Source organism: Macrosteles quadrilineatus, unplaced genomic scaffold (genome assembly GCF_028750875.1).
Source record: "Macrosteles quadrilineatus isolate MER2022 unplaced genomic scaffold, UCM_ALF_1.0 Scaffold_9__3_contigs__length_116548681, whole genome shotgun sequence".
Classification (NCBI taxonomy): Eukaryota; Metazoa; Arthropoda; class Insecta; order Hemiptera; family Cicadellidae; genus Macrosteles; species Macrosteles quadrilineatus.
Window position 1 is genome coordinate 62325592 of NW_026542602.1, and position 19215 is coordinate 62344806.

At 30.5% G+C, this 19215-nt stretch overlaps 1 protein-coding gene across 2 annotated transcripts in view; it reads right to left on the reverse strand.

Moving 5' to 3' along the window:
* Window positions 1-19215, reverse strand: part of LOC129003094 (adenylate cyclase type 2-like) — a 69685-nt gene that overhangs the window by 21860 nt on the left and 28610 nt on the right. For both annotated transcript variants that reach the window (XM_054431326.1, XM_054431325.1), the window contains exons 3-5: window positions 8620-8678; window positions 3051-3189; window positions 1119-1442 (exon numbers count right to left, since the gene is read on the reverse strand). In XM_054431326.1, the coding sequence (XP_054287301.1) occupies window positions 1119-1442; window positions 3051-3182 (456 nt within the window). In that variant the 5' untranslated portion in view covers window positions 3183-3189; window positions 8620-8678. The remainder of the gene's footprint in view (window positions 1-1118; window positions 1443-3050; window positions 3190-8619; window positions 8679-19215) is intronic.

Below are 19215 nucleotides of genomic sequence, written 5' to 3' on the forward strand. Positions count from 1 at the left end.
GGTGTTTACATCTTTATTTCCAAAAATGTTGTTGATAAATACGCGTTTTATTGTAAAATTATAATATTTCAATAAAAAACCTAGTGAACTTTCGTCGTGGAAGTAAGTTGTTTTGATAAAAATATGAAAGTGATACGTGATATGAGAGGTAGGAAGCACACAAGGATTTTCCAACCCTGAACACGTTCCAACAAACCTTTCAAGTCCGTCAACGTACTGTTATTTGATACTTTGTCTTGATAAAACTTAATAGTTTGGACGCTAATCATTCGGCTAATGTAGACCCGGTTAGTTTGATTTTAGTTTGTTAAATGTTTATAAATATTTCCTCTGAATTGATACACTTTGTGCACAAAAAGAAATCGCACTAATCATTTTTACTTGGCTAATTTTAGGTGGTAGATATCCTCGTGAAAGTATACGTTATATAAAATTTTTAAACACATTTTTGTAACTTAGTGTTTACATATTTTGCTTTGAAGGTTTTAAAAGTTGATGTATTAAACTAAATTTAATCTAAAACCTTTTCATTCACCTTTTTAAGTTTGCACGCATACAGGATATTATTTTATGGTCAAGTATACCATTGACCAAATCATTAATACTTCTTTTTAGCTCCTGACGTGATTTTTTAAGGTAAAAAAGGCAATTTGTAGGCAAAGTAAGGTCAATTTGAGACAATAATATACCTCTGTCAAATAGTTCAACGATGGAGATATCTCAGTAGCTTACATGTTTTGTTGTGAAGACAATACTTTTTAAGCTTGTAACTCGTTAAAAATACAATTCAAACAAATACAACACGAACATAAAAACTATAAAAATCCACAAACATTTAGGCAGTGCTGTTGTAATGATGAATTAGTCCAGCGTGGCACGGGGTTGGCTTTATAAGGGTTTCCGAAGAGTTACGAGCTTTAAAAATGTCGACTTTGCAATGAAACAATTTAAGCTACTCCTCGTTTGGAGTATTGTAAAATCGACGGAGTTATGAAAAAACAATGTTGTCAAATAGTCTAGAGAACAGAAACATACAGTTTATTCTAACATTTTTTTATTTTAAGCCAATAAGAGGGTTGTTTTAAGTATATTTGAAGCCACAAAAAATTATTTTTTACCTGTGTGTACAGTCTGAAGTCATCCAGTGTACGATGACTCCTCACAGCAGACACCCCCACATGTCCAGCAGTCACCAAGGCTGCCAACCCAACAGACACGGCCCTGGACACTGGTAGGACCGTGTGGGTGACGACTACAAGGGCAAACAGCAGCAGAGGGACACAGGGGCCGCCCAGGGCGACCACGCCGCCGCCCAGGGAGGCTATAGCCGCCACTCCCAGGACCAGCATGGCGGTGGTCAGTTGGGCGGCCACTGAGATGACCAGGGTGATGACTGTGAGGCCCCCGCATATTGAGAGTGGTAGTAAAAGATGACCCATGTCCTAGAAAAAATGCATTATAGTCTGTATGGTGGAATATGTATCCTGACCATCCGTCTACCTGGGACTAGCCCGGGCCTTAAGTCTTTGGATCCCCAGTTTCTTTTGGTCAAAGGTTTTTATGATATAACGTAGCATTTTAGTGGTAGTATAAAAAAAGACATACTCTGCTACGTTAACCTTTTCATAAATTTTTGTTTTAGTAAATATATTTATGAATAGTAAAACTATTTTTTGTCAGATTACCATTAAGTATACTTATAGTAAGTATTTTCATATAATTTTCTTGATTTGTGCATAAAATATGTTATTTATATTGACTGTTATGCTATTATTTAATTTTCCTAGAGACAACGCGAAGAGGTAAGCAAAATGGCATACATTATACATTATTTTCTCCTTCCTGTAAGAAAACTATATTTTGTTCCTTCTCATACTATCATGACGAAATCTTCTAGTATACTATATGATTTGCCTTTGATTTTTCTTGTTTACTTTAAACCTGATCAATTTCCTCACTCGACAAAGTATCCCCATTCCTAATATTATCTGATTTCTGGACACAGGCGTAAAACATTTCTTGCACAAAGACCAACTTTGTTGAAGTTAGCTTTGTGTGGACTTTGTGTGAGCTTTGTTGTTTGACAAAGGCTTACTCTGATCTTTGATGTTTGGCATCCAAAACAACGTAGTCTGATTGCACCAAGTCCTTTAGTCAAAGTTTATGTTCAAAGGTCACATAAAGGGAAGAGGAGTGCGTCGATACGGCAATCGGCAATCCCTAGGTAGCAATCATTTATCTGAATAATTTAGAAGGCCTTGATGGTAGCGATCGATTCATGATGCTAAGTACATGTGGTTTAAAACTGTAGCTATGAAACAACAGTTGGAGTTATGTACAGTCAGTGTGGGATTGTTAGTTTTGTTAGGTTTGTGAATACAATTATTCATGTTACAATTTTACAATGAATAGGATACGTTCACCAAAATGACTATAAATACTTAAAAAGGGGCACACTGCTAACAGAAATGGTTTCAACTGTGTTAAAAGCTAATTTTCAATGCTTATCGGAGGGAAAAAAACTTTAAGGTGGTGAAATAAAAAGACTGGTGTAAAAAATATAAGTTATAAACTTTGTTAGTATGTTTTACTTCCAGTACTTTAGTTCACAATTTAAGTTTATATGTGCCTCATCATAAATACATTTTCCTAATTCAATGAATAGACTACATAAACTTGAATAACCATAAGTCCTTAGCACCTGAATACGTTTTGACAAACAATGAATAAAATATTTATTTTAAAACCTAGTGCTTTTTTTCTGTACCACCCTCACATCCTAGGACACTAGTTCAACCCCGGAACTCTTCTAACATTACTTCAGGCTGTTCCTAGAGAGTTGCGGCATTATCACATTATAATCCATTGGTGATTGGCAGGATTTGAACCCAGGACCTCAGGCACCGAAGCCCTGCGATGTACTTCTAGACGAGCTCGCTCCCCAGTAAATCGGTGCTTAAGCTTACTATACACCTACAGTCTACTGTATTCGGTTTAAATATCATTCATTTTTGTTCTTAACTAATTACTTTTACGTACAGAGTACTTACGAATGAGAAATAGAAGAATGTGAGGACTATAGAGGCTGCAGCACAACTGATGGTAGCCACTGCTAAGCTGGATACGAACAGGGCGTGCTTCAGCCTTACACAGTACCTCCGATACAGGTCTTCTAGCTCCATGGTGTATCTGGGAATTTGGAAGAAAACATAGTAGATGTAAACAGAATAAGCGATAGCAAAATCCCCACAAGGCCACGGCGAGACAAAAGTGGCAACGTCGCAATCCCGGCCCACTGAAACGTTTGTTATTACAGAGATAAGTATGCCAATAGGCCGGTGCGACGTTGCCACACACCAACGCCGTAGCGTACAGGCTTTGGCGATAGTCATATTCCCTATACATCTGATTAATATGAAGTCAATTCAACACTAAGTAATTTTCAAATCTTTGATAGAATCTTTGGACGAAGATAATGACTGCTCTTTTCGTTTTGGCATTTGGCCTGATAATGGCCAGTCACCATCAGTAACAAAGTTACTCCAAGCATTAACTGATTCATTTCCCATGACCCATGCTTGGTTAAAAATGAGCAATATATCGATTACTTAACATAATGTTATTTTATTTATTGAAAACCATTAAAACAATCGTCCGCAAGACATATTTTAAGAGCGTGAATCCATTGACTTCACACGCTAACCTTTGGACGAAGGAATCATTCACGGTAAACAATTTAGAGCTAAAACGGGCAACGAGTAGACATAATTTAAAATAACTTGTTATAAACGGTTATAACTCATCAGCAACTTAGGGGGATATTCGGCGTTGATTTGATTAACAACTTCGAATCACCACAATAACTCAATATACAAAATGTAAAATGTAAAAAAAGTAAACACATCTGATCGAGTAAGATAAACACCACTTTTCCAACCAACCTGTCCGCACAGAAAATAGTCTGAATACATGCAATCTACCAAATGTTGTTTGCACGATAATCAATTTAGCCTGTAAATGTGTCGGTTGCACCAAACCCCATTACCCCTGAGTACAGTATGTACAATGTGTATTATGTCTTGCTGTGTTGCGAGGTTACATGGTCAAATATTCATGCCTAACTCGCTTTGAGACAGTAACTAGGTTTGTGACCACACTAAAATTACACTACAGCCTACCTTGCTGGGGGAGCGCAAAGGTTACATGGCAAACTGGAACCTGAGAGCCATCTTTGATGGTGATTTTTCGTTCGAGAATTTTTTTACGAATTAACGTATATCCTTAGAGGATAGTCAGTAATATGTGTAGGTTAATAGGTTCAATGATGGAACCTTAGACTTACGCTCCTTAGGCATATCTTAAACTGTAAGTGAAAAAAATAAAGTACAGATGTTTCCACTAAATGGCTATCAGTAACATTTTTCTGAAATAAACTTTTTATATGTAAATCAACAAAAGTTTAAGACAATGAAAACACTTCAAATCTAACAACACAAAACCTGTTTAATTTTAAGTGAATTTAGCAGTGAAGATATTTTAAAGGTTGATGGTGATTCAGAAGAGCCACAAATCAAACTGATAACAAAGTTTTGTAAATTTGTACGTTCCTTTAAATGTTAAAATCTTATCCAACTTAATATGGAAATAGCAAACGTATTGAACGCACAAGTTATCATGTGAATTAATGCTATTTGGGAACCAAGCTGTGTATTTTAGTCATTAGTTTTTATAATGGAATGTAAAATCCATTGGTAATTTCCCTTAACTAACCTATTCCTAAAGCTTTTTCTAAAGTCAGATCAAATGAAAAAAAGGCAAAACAATCGTTTAAATAATATACACTAAACTTTTAGTTTGTTTATGAAAAAATCCGTTTTGTAAATTTTTGATTTTCAATGTAAGTTTTAGAAGAAAACTAGAGAATATCAAATATGGAATTTACAAAAAAATATCTGGAGTAGGAGAGCAAATATTCATGAGATAGGGAGAACCCCAAGTTATCACTTCAGATATCAATATATCGCCGCGCTGGTCTCATTTGTATTGGTAAAGTAACTCCTCCTGGGCAGACTGAAGTGAGCTTGGCCAACTCAATCATTCCGCTGAACCCGCGTGAAACCGTGGTTTTTTTAAATTGTCCATGTATCTTTAATAATTAAACTCTCTTCATTAACCTAATTACAGACATAGCACATGTACATGACATTACAGATGTAGGAAAATTGTAGGTTTTTGAAGATTTGAATAGTTTAAGTTTCTTTGTTGAATAATTTATTTTATTTTAATAAAAAAAAAACATTTTTGTGTACTTAAAATTGCCAATCTACGTAAATAACCTACAATAAAAGAGTAAAATAAATAATAAATAATAATATCAAGTAAAAAACAAAAAAAATAAACTAAAGTAAAAAGTAAACAATAAAATAAAGTAAAAAAATAAAACAAAAGAATTAACCAAAAAAACAAATAAAATATAATAAAACAAGTAAAATAATTTGTCCCCTGAAGATAGAAAGAGGGGAAATTATTCATGGATAAGCGAAATTCAGCAAATTTTTAGTAGAATGGTAAATAATAACAAAAAAGACATTTTTTCAGGTGTTTCGTAAATAAATAAAAACATTATGGATTCCAGCCAAAAGTTGGTCATAAATAAGAATGATATACGTACGACGTACAGTACAGTTATAAAGAAGGTCTTTGCACCATTTGCTTGGGTTATTACCTATAATAATAAAGATAGGAAGAGGAGAAAAATGTGGGAAAATACTGCCGATTTGTACTAGATACTTGTCATTTGACACTGTTCTTGGTCTTGGGCAAAACCCGCGGAAACAAAGTAAAAGATCGTATTTAAAAATGTCAACCTCCCCCCTCCTCAAAGAAATTATATTCTCCACATATGTTTATTTTGGAGAATAATATTGAAATTTACTCACTTTAGTATGGTGATCTAAATCCCTATGGAATTTAGAAACAAGAAGGAGAATTAAATTAAACACGTGAAGACCGTGAAAGTTAGTAATATTTTCAAACTTTAAACTTCAAAAATTTAAAATGGTGGACGGCAGAAAACGCCTTATCATTTATGGGCTCTAACGGGATGACGGTGTGTGGTATGTAAAAAGGACAGCGAAAGCAACTTCTCATTTTTGATGATCTACAAATTTGTAACAACTATTTTTTGTACATTCGTAAATAAAAAAATTGTATCTTTAGATTTTACAAACATTGTTAAAGCTTTCTGTAAAATTATACATTACAAAAATGAACAATTCTGTTTTACGCCTAATGCTATTGTTTCGTGATGAACAACTGGAAATGATTCATATCACAAGTTACAGTCACAACTCACAACACTACGTGAAAAGTGATATTGGCACGACATTTGATATCACATTTCTGATCAAATGTCATGTTTTGGTCTCATCAGTTTGGTCCTTTTTCGTTGTAATAGTATAGTAATAATATATTACAACGGTAAACCTTAATATACAAAACTTGGCCAAATCGATACTTTATGAGCTTTAGGATAAAGTATATTGTATACAGTATAAAAGGATATTTATTGGTTAAAACTTTTATACGTGGCCATAATGCTAGGAAACTTACATTTACGTGATAAATTATTTATCCTTATGCCTGGACTACAAAAGAATTATTTATTCATAATTTTTTTTTAGGAAATGTAAAGGGAGTATTTTATAAATAATATTGTTTAAATATATTTTGTAATATAGTTACATAATAAATTAAGAATATTGATTGATTACTCTTAACAAACCAATAGAACGACGATAATTCATAAATAACCAATGACATATTTAACTGAATACATTTAAGGTAAATGAAAAATATTAGTGCACCTCAATAACAATTTTACATTTACATCGCAAATATAGAATATTTCGGTAAATGCGATATATCGGTTTAAAAGCTGGACGATGATATGTTGTGATAAAGTCAGATAAAACAATAATCCGTTTGTTAATTGACATCTGCTGAAAATCTGTCGATTATTTTAATCGAGTTTCAACTAGGTTTTTAGCATTCTGCATCACCACCATTCCAGAGGAATACAATAATTTTAAATAGATTGAACAATTAATACATGACTAATATACAGCAATATCGATTACAAAAACACTTAAAAGGTAAGATAAATTAGTAACTTAAGAACATTTAACTAATAATCTACAAACATCACACTGTATGTTTTACATTAATTTGTGTTACTTTTTTATAAAACTTCCCATTTTAATCATACACATAACACTAAATCACGGGGAATTGGAATTTATTAGGTTTACGTATTTTAACTATTTCAAGATAGTTTATAAAAAAAGGTGATTAAGATGATCGGTTCCAAACATTTAATTCAGGACTTTAAAGCATGTTTTGTTTTAACTTGTTTTAATGTTAACCAAAGTTGAGTTTTTAGGGTTGTTCAATGCTAAACAAATTTGAAACATAAAACGTATGTTAGAAAATATCTTGACACAAAGACCTGTTGACTGATCACCTCAAATTTCAATAGGAAATATAAAAAAACTGATACAATCATTAAATCAAATGCATAAAATTAGTTATTTTTGTTATTTACACTACAGTACATATTAATGAGTATTTTTGTATATACATTGTATTACATACACATGAAATATATAACTAATATAGTATCAACATCATCGTGTTTTCCATGATTTTGTTACTTTTAGTCATTTTCTTAATTATTTAAATACCAATTCTTCCCTACTGCCTCAATAATGGAAATAACAAGTTTTTTGTGTAAATTTTTACGGCAAAAATAAATAAGGTGTTTAAAAACGGTCACATTGTTTAAAGAGAAATGGAAAAATAAATGCAATCGGAACTATTGACAGACGAAGGTGGCAACGAGGGTCTCGTATATTTTCATTCATAAATTCCAGAGGGATATGAATCGGAAATATTACACACGGTTACATTTTTCAGACCTACCTTTTTCACTATACGGAAAATCCATTGAAACAAGGTTTTTTTAGTATAATTCAATGAGATAATTTTGTATACTACTAATTGTATAATAAGAAAGCCAAATAGTTAATGTTACTCTATTATTGAATGAAGTTATTAATATGCAAACTGCTCATATTTTATGTAGGTTTTAAACGTAAACCTGCAATCATTGTAATCATAAATTCTTTATATTTTATCACACTGATCAACTATTTCGAACTGTTATAATTTACAGCTATTAGTTTAAAGGTTTAAGTGCTAGGTAATTACATGGAAAATAGGTAAAACCCTATGAATTCGGCACATAGTTCTTAAGTATAAAATTTAAGTTATATCTCCTATTTCGTGATGAATGTTAATCAATTTTCTTAACAATTAATCTTGAAACAAACTACCTAATTATGTGTCGTAAATAACTAAGATTCTTATGGTAAACGCTTTGTGCCAACAGATGGTGTGTAAATCTCCTTATATAAAAATATCTTCAACTTTCTGTCCGTGAAAAAAAACCGACTACCGGTACTCTAAAACGTCATTACAAATACTTATAACTTATATAATAGTTTATTATTTATTTATATTACAATAGATGCATTTAACAAATAAAATGTTAGTACATACCTTTAGTTTTCCTACTTAAGCCGAGTCATGGTCTTTTCCAACAAAGCAGCGTTAGGCCCCTGTAAAAAGTACATAAATAAATAGTTTTAACTTTAAGTTCAAAGTTATTCTAAATTAAAATTAATAACAACTTCTAAAACCTTAACTTTCAAATATCAATGTACAAATAACTAAAGTTAAATGTTTAAACCTGCATTATTATTTTTTTATACGTTTATTTTTATTTTGTAATGTAATTTTAAAACTTTAAGTATTCTAAAAACGGTGGCAACGTAGTTTCCAGAGGAATTAAAAATGAACCATAGTTTGAGAAAGAATACGCCTATAAAGGGTTATGAAAGAATTTGTATTTATTAAAATGTATTTTACTCAATAAGTCCCTCAAATAGCTTAAAAGCGAATATTTGGTATGATTATTTCATAAATTAAAAATCTATTAATACTCTATAACACAATAAAATAAAGCCCAAAACCAATTCATACCACAGAGTTTTAATTGAATGTCACAAGCGATTATACAAACTAAGCACTTTAAAAGCATCAAATAGTACGAAGCTTTTACTGGGATGTTGTGATTCTTTGTTTAGCCGTAATGGACCATTCAAGCCACCGTGTTGACCGTATTTTTCAATTGTTGGGCTTAGTTTTATCCTAAAGTTAAATTTAGTGTTTTAGTTGCGGGAACGCTCTTGCGTAGGTTTTCATTTAAAGTAGAATCATTTGAGTTGTTTTGTCGGGAAAATATAAACCGAAATGGATGCCAAATAAATAACCTAAGGTGTGGTGTTAATACAATTATTCAATTTTTTGTAAGCAGCTGGATATCTTTTCAATTTATTGAAATTATTAGCAATAATTTATACATAGGTAAAAGGGGGAAATTGTTAATTTTTCGCGGGGTAAAAGCGTAGGAGTCCAGGATGGAAGCTCTACATTTTTTACCTGAAAACACATTTCGTAGTCAAAGTAATTTTTGAGACGGATTAACAATCATATTTTCATAGGCCAGGTCAAATAAAGATATATTCATTTAAAAATTTGTATTAAAAATACAAAATAATGTAGGATACAATTATATACATGATGTAACATATTTCAATGTTAAGCTAAAATACCTGTATATTAACGGGCAGCAATACATTTTTTCATTTTTTTTACTTGACTTTTGTACTTTATTGACAAAGACTTCCTGTTTCTTATTTTTCTTCAAACAACAAATAGTTAGTTGAATAAATCCGTAACAGCTGAAGATATTTAAAAATTAAGGAAACATTTTGGGAGAAAAAGGGGGAAAAGCGACTTTTCCGTTTCCTGAATTAATAATCCTGAGGAATAGTGGTCTTAGGAAAAATATAAGTTCATCATAGGTTAAATAATGGCATAGTAAGATAAAACCACGATCTTACAGGTTTTATTTTAAAATCACTAATATAACTGTGGATATTCATATACCATCCAAAAGTTTATTCGATTTTGCTAAATTAATATGCATAAATTATTATTTGCTACTAACTTTGTACAGAAATCAGAAAATTTTTGTCGTCTTCAAATAAACAAATCGATATTTTTTACCGTACAAAAACTTTTGAAAAGTCGTCCAGGCAAAGCAAGTTGTGAGACATTCTTTAATTTTATCTTTTTTAATAATTTATGTTCATAAGATAGAAGAAATATGATACTCGTAAATGTTAATGGTGCGTCAACATTAACATGTATTTGTCTCGGAAAACATAAATACCTCACAGTAAATTTTAGAGCTGCTTTCAGAAAGGCAAATTAATACACCGTGTTTTTATTACAAACATTATCATTTTAACACTTGGTAGTAAATATTAGAGACTAATAGATGTTATAAATTGGGGTTATTCATATTATCAATGGGGTGCAACAAATGTGTTTCCTTGCCAAGATTTGAGTCATCGTTACGGGACGTTTGCCAAGTAAATATTGGGTCCGATTTTTATATTTGTAACGGAAAATATCTACCTAGAACTGCAGGATTTTATCAATAGACTCAATGTTAGAGTGTTTTGGGAATAAAAGTAACCAAAATATTTATTATTTGCCATATTTGATCAAACTTACATCATATAGACAAACTCCTAATCCACAAACTATATTAAAGAATGATCGCTGTTGCATTTACAATTTAAGTGATTAAATAATAGACAGGGTATCACGTAAGTAAACAAACTCAAAAAAATAAATCTATGGGTAAAAAAAAAACTAATTGTTTTTCAAAATGATTTGTTAACCAGATATCCACAGTTTTGGACTTTTTACATACAAGTTTTTTTTTTTCTTAGTTGTTTCCACCGATCTTTATGAAACTTGCTATGTGTGTTCAGGTAGAAAAGAGTGATATGTTAAGAAATTAAGAACAAGTTAAATATTATGCTATTTAGTTAAGCAATAAGGTGAAATTAATTATGAGGTGTATTCTCACTAGCTTAGCCTTATATTTTTATCTAATTTTTCCAACAGAAAGGCGTTATTTTTTGGACTTTTTTTTTTCAATATTTTCGGTCTTGGAGTCGTTTCAAAGCGTATTCTAAGTGATAATAAATATCTTTAGTTCAATATTTAATTGTATGTAGCCTACGGCAAATTTACAACAGTAAATGTCATGGTTTTGTTTTAATTTCCTCTATTTATGTCGGTTTGTTAGGAAATCAGTTTTTGTGGACAAACTCAATTTCAGCGGCGGTAACATGGGTTTACGCTGAAATCGTGGATTTATTTTGTCCAAAGCGTTCAAGCCCGACCAAGCTGAAAGTCCACCTGATCCGTTTGTTTTGTATTTTAAATATTTTTTCTTCGTATGTGGGCTTAAGATAAATTTGAATTGTATTTCAACATATGTCTGTTTTATGTAGTATATTGTTATTTTTTACAATCTGAGAACCGGTTTTAAGAAATTTTATGGGAAAAATTAATCATGTCACTGATATCAATTCAAGATTTACACTGGTTTTTTATCCATGAAATAATAAAATAATATAAAAAATTCATCTTTAAACATGTAATCTTAAAAATACTTTACATTTATAAAACAGCAAGAGTCAAAAACTATCAATAGCTTTAAATAAAAAAAAAAAAAAGTTGCATGGGAATTATTAATTTTAAATGTGCTATTACAATAAGAAGTTAAAATTTTTATGAGTCAGCTGATTAAATTTGCTTCATTTGCTAAATTATTAGTCTATCCGAGCAGTTTGCTTTTGGTAATAGTAAAGAAGTTTTAAACACCAAACATGCACTGTACCATTGACTATACACCTCTACATGTAGAGGTGTATAGTCAATGACTATTTAGTTGTGTAATTTCAGCCACTTTGATGAACTTACCAAGTTAGACAAACGCAAACTTAAACCATCAATAAACTAGACTTTTGAATAGATAAAGTGTCCCAGTAGTTGGCAAAAGTTCTAGTTCTTGACCTGACATTGATATCACTAATGACATATACACATCTTACATTAACAGGACATTTAAACATTTTTACTGACGCTGTTTGTTTTCAATTTTGTTTTCTTTCTTGTTGTTCTTCTTTTTATTTGTCATGCATGTGTTAATTATTAACAATCGATACAATTAGTACAAATAATAACAATAAAGATTAAGATTAAAATGGTTTATATTATATGATAGTTGACTTGAGAAATAGTGTTTGTCAATTATTAAAATATTCATTTCGCTATAAAGCTGGAGCTTTCGTAAAATATAATTTATTTTGGATAATGGAAAACAAATTATATTAACCGCTCACTTTGTGCAACAATGTATTATTTCTGATGCCCAGAAAACTATAATGGACTAAAATAGATTTTAGTGTAATCCCAACAGTTAAGCAGCATATTTACTTGCTGATTATCTTTTCATTTTTGGACATTTGCAGCAAATACCTCACATTTATGAGTTTTGTAGATTCAAAATCTAAAACAGTTACTTACTGTTTATTATATTTGATGTATTTTTGTTTTTGATTGCAAATCAACATTGGAACCCATGCATATAAATCTACAATCAATTAAACATAATATTCAACATTGTTTAACAAAAATAAATAAATACAAAAATTGTTTTATACATGGAGCATTCATATTCAACCGACCAAGTCGGAAACGGTGGTAACACTAACAACATCAACTGCTGAATATTCGTGTATTAATCGACATATCCTGCAATCAAGGGACAAACACGAGGTGCTCCTATGAAACTTGGTCATATAGTTATAACATAACTATAAAAAACATTCCTTATAAAACATTAGTTCATAATAAAAACATATATGCATCTCCCTCCCACGCGTGGGTTCTTCCATGTGACAATTAGTCTATATTTAGTCTATTTATATTTAAAGTAATTGCAGCATGTAATATTTTTGTAAATGCTTTCGAATTGTTTATTTGGAACGAAATACAATACATTTTTATTTAAACATAATTAAATGTTAAAATATGGACCTTATTCGTTCGGATAGTTAATAATTTATGTAGGACTTCTCGTCCTTATCTATTCTGGGTGTTTATGTACACTGAGAACTATTTTAGTTTCATTTACTGCTATAGTTATGCAGTGTCAGGTCTTTTAATAATCTAACGATATCTAGATGCATATTTTCAGTATGCTTAGTATTAAATACTGGCAGAATCAAGAATTGAGAAACGTATTTGTATTTTTAACACAGCATATCAGGTTTAACGTAGGCTGTTTACAGTTTTAAACGTTTGAATTTTAAAAATACCCTCACCACAGCAAACATGTAGACTAAAAGATTTTACATTTAGCTCGCTGGTTTTCCACTTAAATATTCCCATAAAAATGCCAGATGTATTTCCTATTTCAATTACATTACTTAGTTTGTTGCTGCATGGAGGTGGGTTTTTAATTGAAATGTTTTAAGCATGGCTGCAAGTATAAGTAACACTAACTTAACCACACAAACAGATGTTGGAGCGTACTCTGTTTTGACATGTGTTGAGTGAGCTAACATCTGAACAATATACTCCATTCATAACTAAGTGTTATGATTTCATTGTAGTAGTAGACTGTAGTGTGTTAAGTTAGTTTTAATGATGTGTTAAGTCTTACAATTGTAAAACATATCAACTGATGTAGGTATTTTAAACTAAAAAGCTCTTTATACTAGAAAAAGTCTTCCTACTTTTATCAGCAGGAAACCTACGTACTCGTGAATCATATTGTTATTTAATTAGGCATTAAGTCTGACACTTTTCAGGAAATATATTGATAAATATTTGATTTGGCTACTGGCAATTGATTTGGTATGCAGGATTGCTGGGACGGGGGTATGTAAAAGAATTGTAGCTCCCAGCCATGGATGTTTTTTTAAGATCTAAAGATCTAGTAAAAACAAAGAATGTATGACGCGTATGGCTGCATTAAATAGATTTTGAAAGTATCAATTTATAAATACCGGTAAAATATCTAATAACAGCAGAATTTAAAAGCAAGACAGTAACACTAACATAATATTTATTTAGAATAAACTCAATTTAAGCATGATAATAAATACACATAGTATTACATGGTATTACATAGTTATAACGATATCATGTATTTCTGTAAGTTACAGTATCTAAGCAAACAAAAAACAAAATACTATTTTAAACATGTTATGGAGTTTTAGTGGAGTGGTTAGGCTTACCCATATCCGAGGGACGGCAGTACGCTACCAATATAAATGAGGCTCAACTGGCGATATATCGATATCAGTAGCGATATATTTGACGCTTTTCCAATCTTATAAATATTTCCTTCTCCTTACATCAGCAGTAAAATATATGCACTTCACATAACACAAGTGCTTGAATATCTTTATTACAAAAAGTAAAACATATTTTGATCGACCTTTCAGCATGTACACGTTTTAAGTATAAATTTACTATTTTATTAATATTGTAGGCTAACTAGTTCCTTATTCCACATTCCAATATGTATAGATTTTGATATGAAGTGAATTTAATTGTTTGATTTGTTAAATTTGTTTAAGTGAGTGTGCAATAATTTTAAGATACGATCTGTAGCGATTTTATCTGTTTTTGGAATAATTTGTTCACGCATTTATAAAATCTTCGTTCTATAATATGAAATAGGAGGAGGACGCAATTAAAATGGAGAAATATTAGCTTCGGAATGCACAATGTTCCTCATAAATTAGGAACTGCTATAAGTTTTAGTGTTTTATGAGTGGAATCGGTCGCAGATCTATTAATGTTTTCTGGCAACTCAAAATCGTTATCATGACGACAGGCTTTGATTCTTACCTGTTTTACCAGTTTTACACATACATTTTCTTTTGGTTTATTTATTATCATACAATCCCTCGTCCGTTTTTCCAAATAGCATGTAAAAGATTCCAACGTACAAGTTGTACCCTGTATAAGATAACGAAAAAAATTAAGGACCCTGAATACATAGATCCTGTATGTGTGTGTGATCTGTGTGTTAGTGGATAATGGCCATTTGGTCATCCAATACATTGCAGTAACATTTAATCCAAGGTCAAATTCTGGTTTTAGTGATTGACATGATCTAGTGGTGTTTCCAAGCACTTGATCAATCAGATAAAATTGTTTCCAAAACTCTTACAGTGTTTTTAATCCGAACTTAGTTATTGATCGAAACGGTCATCCACTGGAATTGCCATTGATTATAGCCTATAGTGTTATATATTCAATGGTAATACCAAAAGTTGTGATCATTGTAATATTCATCTACTTACACAACTGTTTTGGCTAAATTACATAATAATACAATTTTTAAAAGTATATTTTGTAAACATTTAATTAGTTTTCAAAGTTCGTATTATTATAATCAGGGTTTATTTTAGTTTATACCAACATACATTTACTGAATTTTCTCTGACTCTTTGAATATGTAAACAATGAACTGAGTTTAAATGTTCCATATTACATGAGGGCGCCATCATTTCCAGCGAAAAAGAAAAACATTGCATGTGCTCTCATTGTGTAAAACAAAACGTTTCTGGGTTTTACTAAGCTTACACAACTCCTAGGAAACATGCAAAAACTAAAGCTATTTTAAATACTGAAAAGTTTATATTCAAAACAAAAACAATGTACGCTTGTAAAATAATATTGCTGGGCATATTTGCTAAGTTTTGTAGATCTATAATATATACTAATATTATAAAACTTACATACAATAATTAACCTCGTTCACAAAATAATTTAGTCTTCACCAAAATTACATTACTTGTGTTCCAGTTCAGTTACTACCAAATTGCAAAATAATTAAAAGATTAGAGACGATTGCTTTTGTAATTAAGGAATAATTCACATTAATAGTGAATTTAAATTCACATTCATCTGTCTGTGGTATTTAATTGTATTGTAAGAGAAAAATTCATGCAAAATGTTTCACACAATTAAATTTTTAGTCGGCGTTTTTGGTTGTTTATCATATTCAAACAAAAGTTCAACAAATTTAAGGGGGTGTATAAAAGAAATAATATGGCGTAATTTAAAATGAAATTTTTAAATTTGTGTTAGCTAATTATTTAAAGAAAAATTAACCGAACTTGAGACAAATAGTTTTGTTAGTGATATCTATAACCTATTATTCAATCAAATTTACATTTGAGCGTATTCATTACACTTTGTATAAAAGCTAAAATTTTTACAAACTAGACCATGAAAACGTTCCCTAAGAACCCTTCAAACTCCCCCCCCCCCTTTTGGCCCTCCCTTTGGCTTTAGTTGAATAAATTCTATAAATAATTAGGCTGTTAGTTAAAACATAGTAAAACACATTATTCTTGAAGCGTATAACCATTTTCGTTCAACCAAATATTCGTGTAGACCGGCTGTACAATCAACAAAGACATATTGTTTGGAAACATATCACAGGGAATAGAGGCGCAATTGATGGCGTTGAGTGATTAAGGAGGATTTGTCTTTGTTGTTTTAAAGACTGTAGCAGAACTGTTTTGTTAGTGAATGTGAGCGTAATACTTTGCATGATACAACATTTCACAACAACATTTCAGTTCAGTAAAAAGTTTTCTTACATTTTTTAAACATGTACAGTCTAAACATGTTGTTTTGGTTGGAGTAAAAATGTAAAGCTCATGTTTTTAAAGGAAATTATCAGCAAATATGCATTGTAAAATTTTTTCCTAAGTGATTTATTGTGTTTTTTTAGAAATCTTTGGTGAATGATATCAACATTGGTGTTTATGTAAGCATGTAATTTAGGTTTTATTTTTTTGTACATATCCGGTTTCCTTTTTGACTGAATTTTAAATGCCGGAACCACTCCTAAAACTTGATTTGATACCTTCCTCTTTACAAAGCCAATTGTCTAGACACACTTTTTGAGCTTTAAATTATTTCAAGTCTTACATTCCTTACATTTACAATAACACATTTTGGACAGCAACAACTCATTTGCAGAGCAAAAAACCATTGATCTTACCTTAAACAATGTCTTTCAGCATTAAAAATGTAGGTTTCCATAAAAAAAACCTGTACATTATGCATTGACTGATATAGACATTACAGGAGGATTAAACCCTAATTGAGACCGTTTGCTTCATTATAACGACCTCATATAGTTTCAATTAACTTGAAATATCAGCTGATTGGTTCATGATATGAGCGATGTTGCATATTGTCATTATTCAGGATATGATATAGTGGGGCTTCATATTCAGATTGAATTATTAGGCTCTGTGGGTGTTCCGTATTATAAGAGTGTTTTGGATTTATTAACTTTATTTAAAATATATTGCAAAATCCATACTACTTGTTAATCCTCCCAATAGTAAAGAAAGAAATTTCATATTGATTGATTTTTTTGTAACAGTAGAAAAACATCAGAACATGTTAATTAATTTTTAATATATCTTACGTATTCTTTAATTATCAAGGTAGCTCTTAAAGCAAAGATAAAATCAGACGTGCATTCATTCTCATTACCTTGATAGTTTAAATGTTTATGAAAACATAAATATTGACTGTATTGAAGGTCTTATAGTCATAGGATAAGGTGATAATGGTATTGAGGACATGAGTTGTTACATTAGTGTTGTTTGTATCAATGTAAGCTCCAAAACAACCTACGATAATATTAATGTTATTGGGGATACGCCACTATCTCCAACTTTATTTTTATTTTTTTATTTTTGTCAACCTAATTAGTATATTTTGTTTATACTTTACTTCATTAGAAGATTTAGGTCCAAAAATATTGAATTTATGATTTATTTACAAAATTTATATGCGTTTTTAGTTTTTTTCAACCAAATTTTTAGGAATTCGGTATTGAGAATAACTTTTCAACTACTGAACTGAATGACATATTCTATTTATTTCCTGATTCAGGATGAAATAATGAGCCATTCTGTGAATAATCGTTATGGTAACTAAAAAAACAAAAATTTTAGGACACTTTTTATTCAAAATATAAAAAAGCTAAAAAAATTAAAATTTCGCGTAAACATATATATTTTTAGTAATAGTAAATGTAATGCTATAGGGTTTACTACACACACAAGAGGGTCTTGTGAAAATTTGAATACTATAAGTATACTGTAGTACTAACGGAGTTATTCTAAGTTTTTTACAATAATAACCTAAAAACACGGTAGTGAGATAATCGCAGGTGATGTAACAGGTGGTTGGCAGAACTAAATCCCCATAACAACACTAATTTATTATTTTATATTATAAAAATACCAAAGTACTTGTTATGATTTAAATAAATGTACCCTACTTTATACCTTCATAATACATAATTATGATACAAAGTTAAAAATGTAAATATCAGGAACAAAAAAACTTTTGTCAAATTGCTGGTTGCGGCGTTTTATTTATATGTATATATTTTATTTATTTTATACTAGAAGGAGTTGTCAGATTGGCAAACAATTTTAGGTAAATGTTCACTATTAAATGGCCTATATAAAAATGCAAATTTTGGAAAATTTACAAAAAATCTAAAATATGGCCTAGAGATAGTGGCGTATTCCCTTAATATTGTACTACTACATTGAAATACCCTAATTCTGAAAAAAAACTTGTCAGAACAAATTTTAATCATAAAAAAATCTTCACCAATAAATAAAATTTTGAGATTCATCTACATCTACAATGGTTGTTTTCATCTGTCAATAAGATAAAGACTATTTCCAAAAATGTAGAATATTCAGAATTAAAATGTTGTTAGAGGATTAGGCACGGAGCAAAATTGACGTAGACGTTTTAAAGTGTGACCAGACTAATGATGTCATTAACAGTGTTCAGGATATTTATCACTGTTGCTTTCTTTAAATAAATAGCTCTTTACCTTTGGACGAGAGCCAGAAAACCAAACTCATGTCAGATTCCATATGCATCATCATGTTTGACCAAATTGCAACTACATATTAATGATTTAGTGGTTTGGATACAGTATTGTATAACATTCAGTGTTGTAGTTATCAATAAGTGTGATAAAACATATTTATCCTTACTTTTAAAGTAAAAAGAATATTTTAAAAACTTCATCGATGTTGAAATTTATATGGTATAGAATATATATTTTTAGGTTTTCAAGACGTTGTCCAA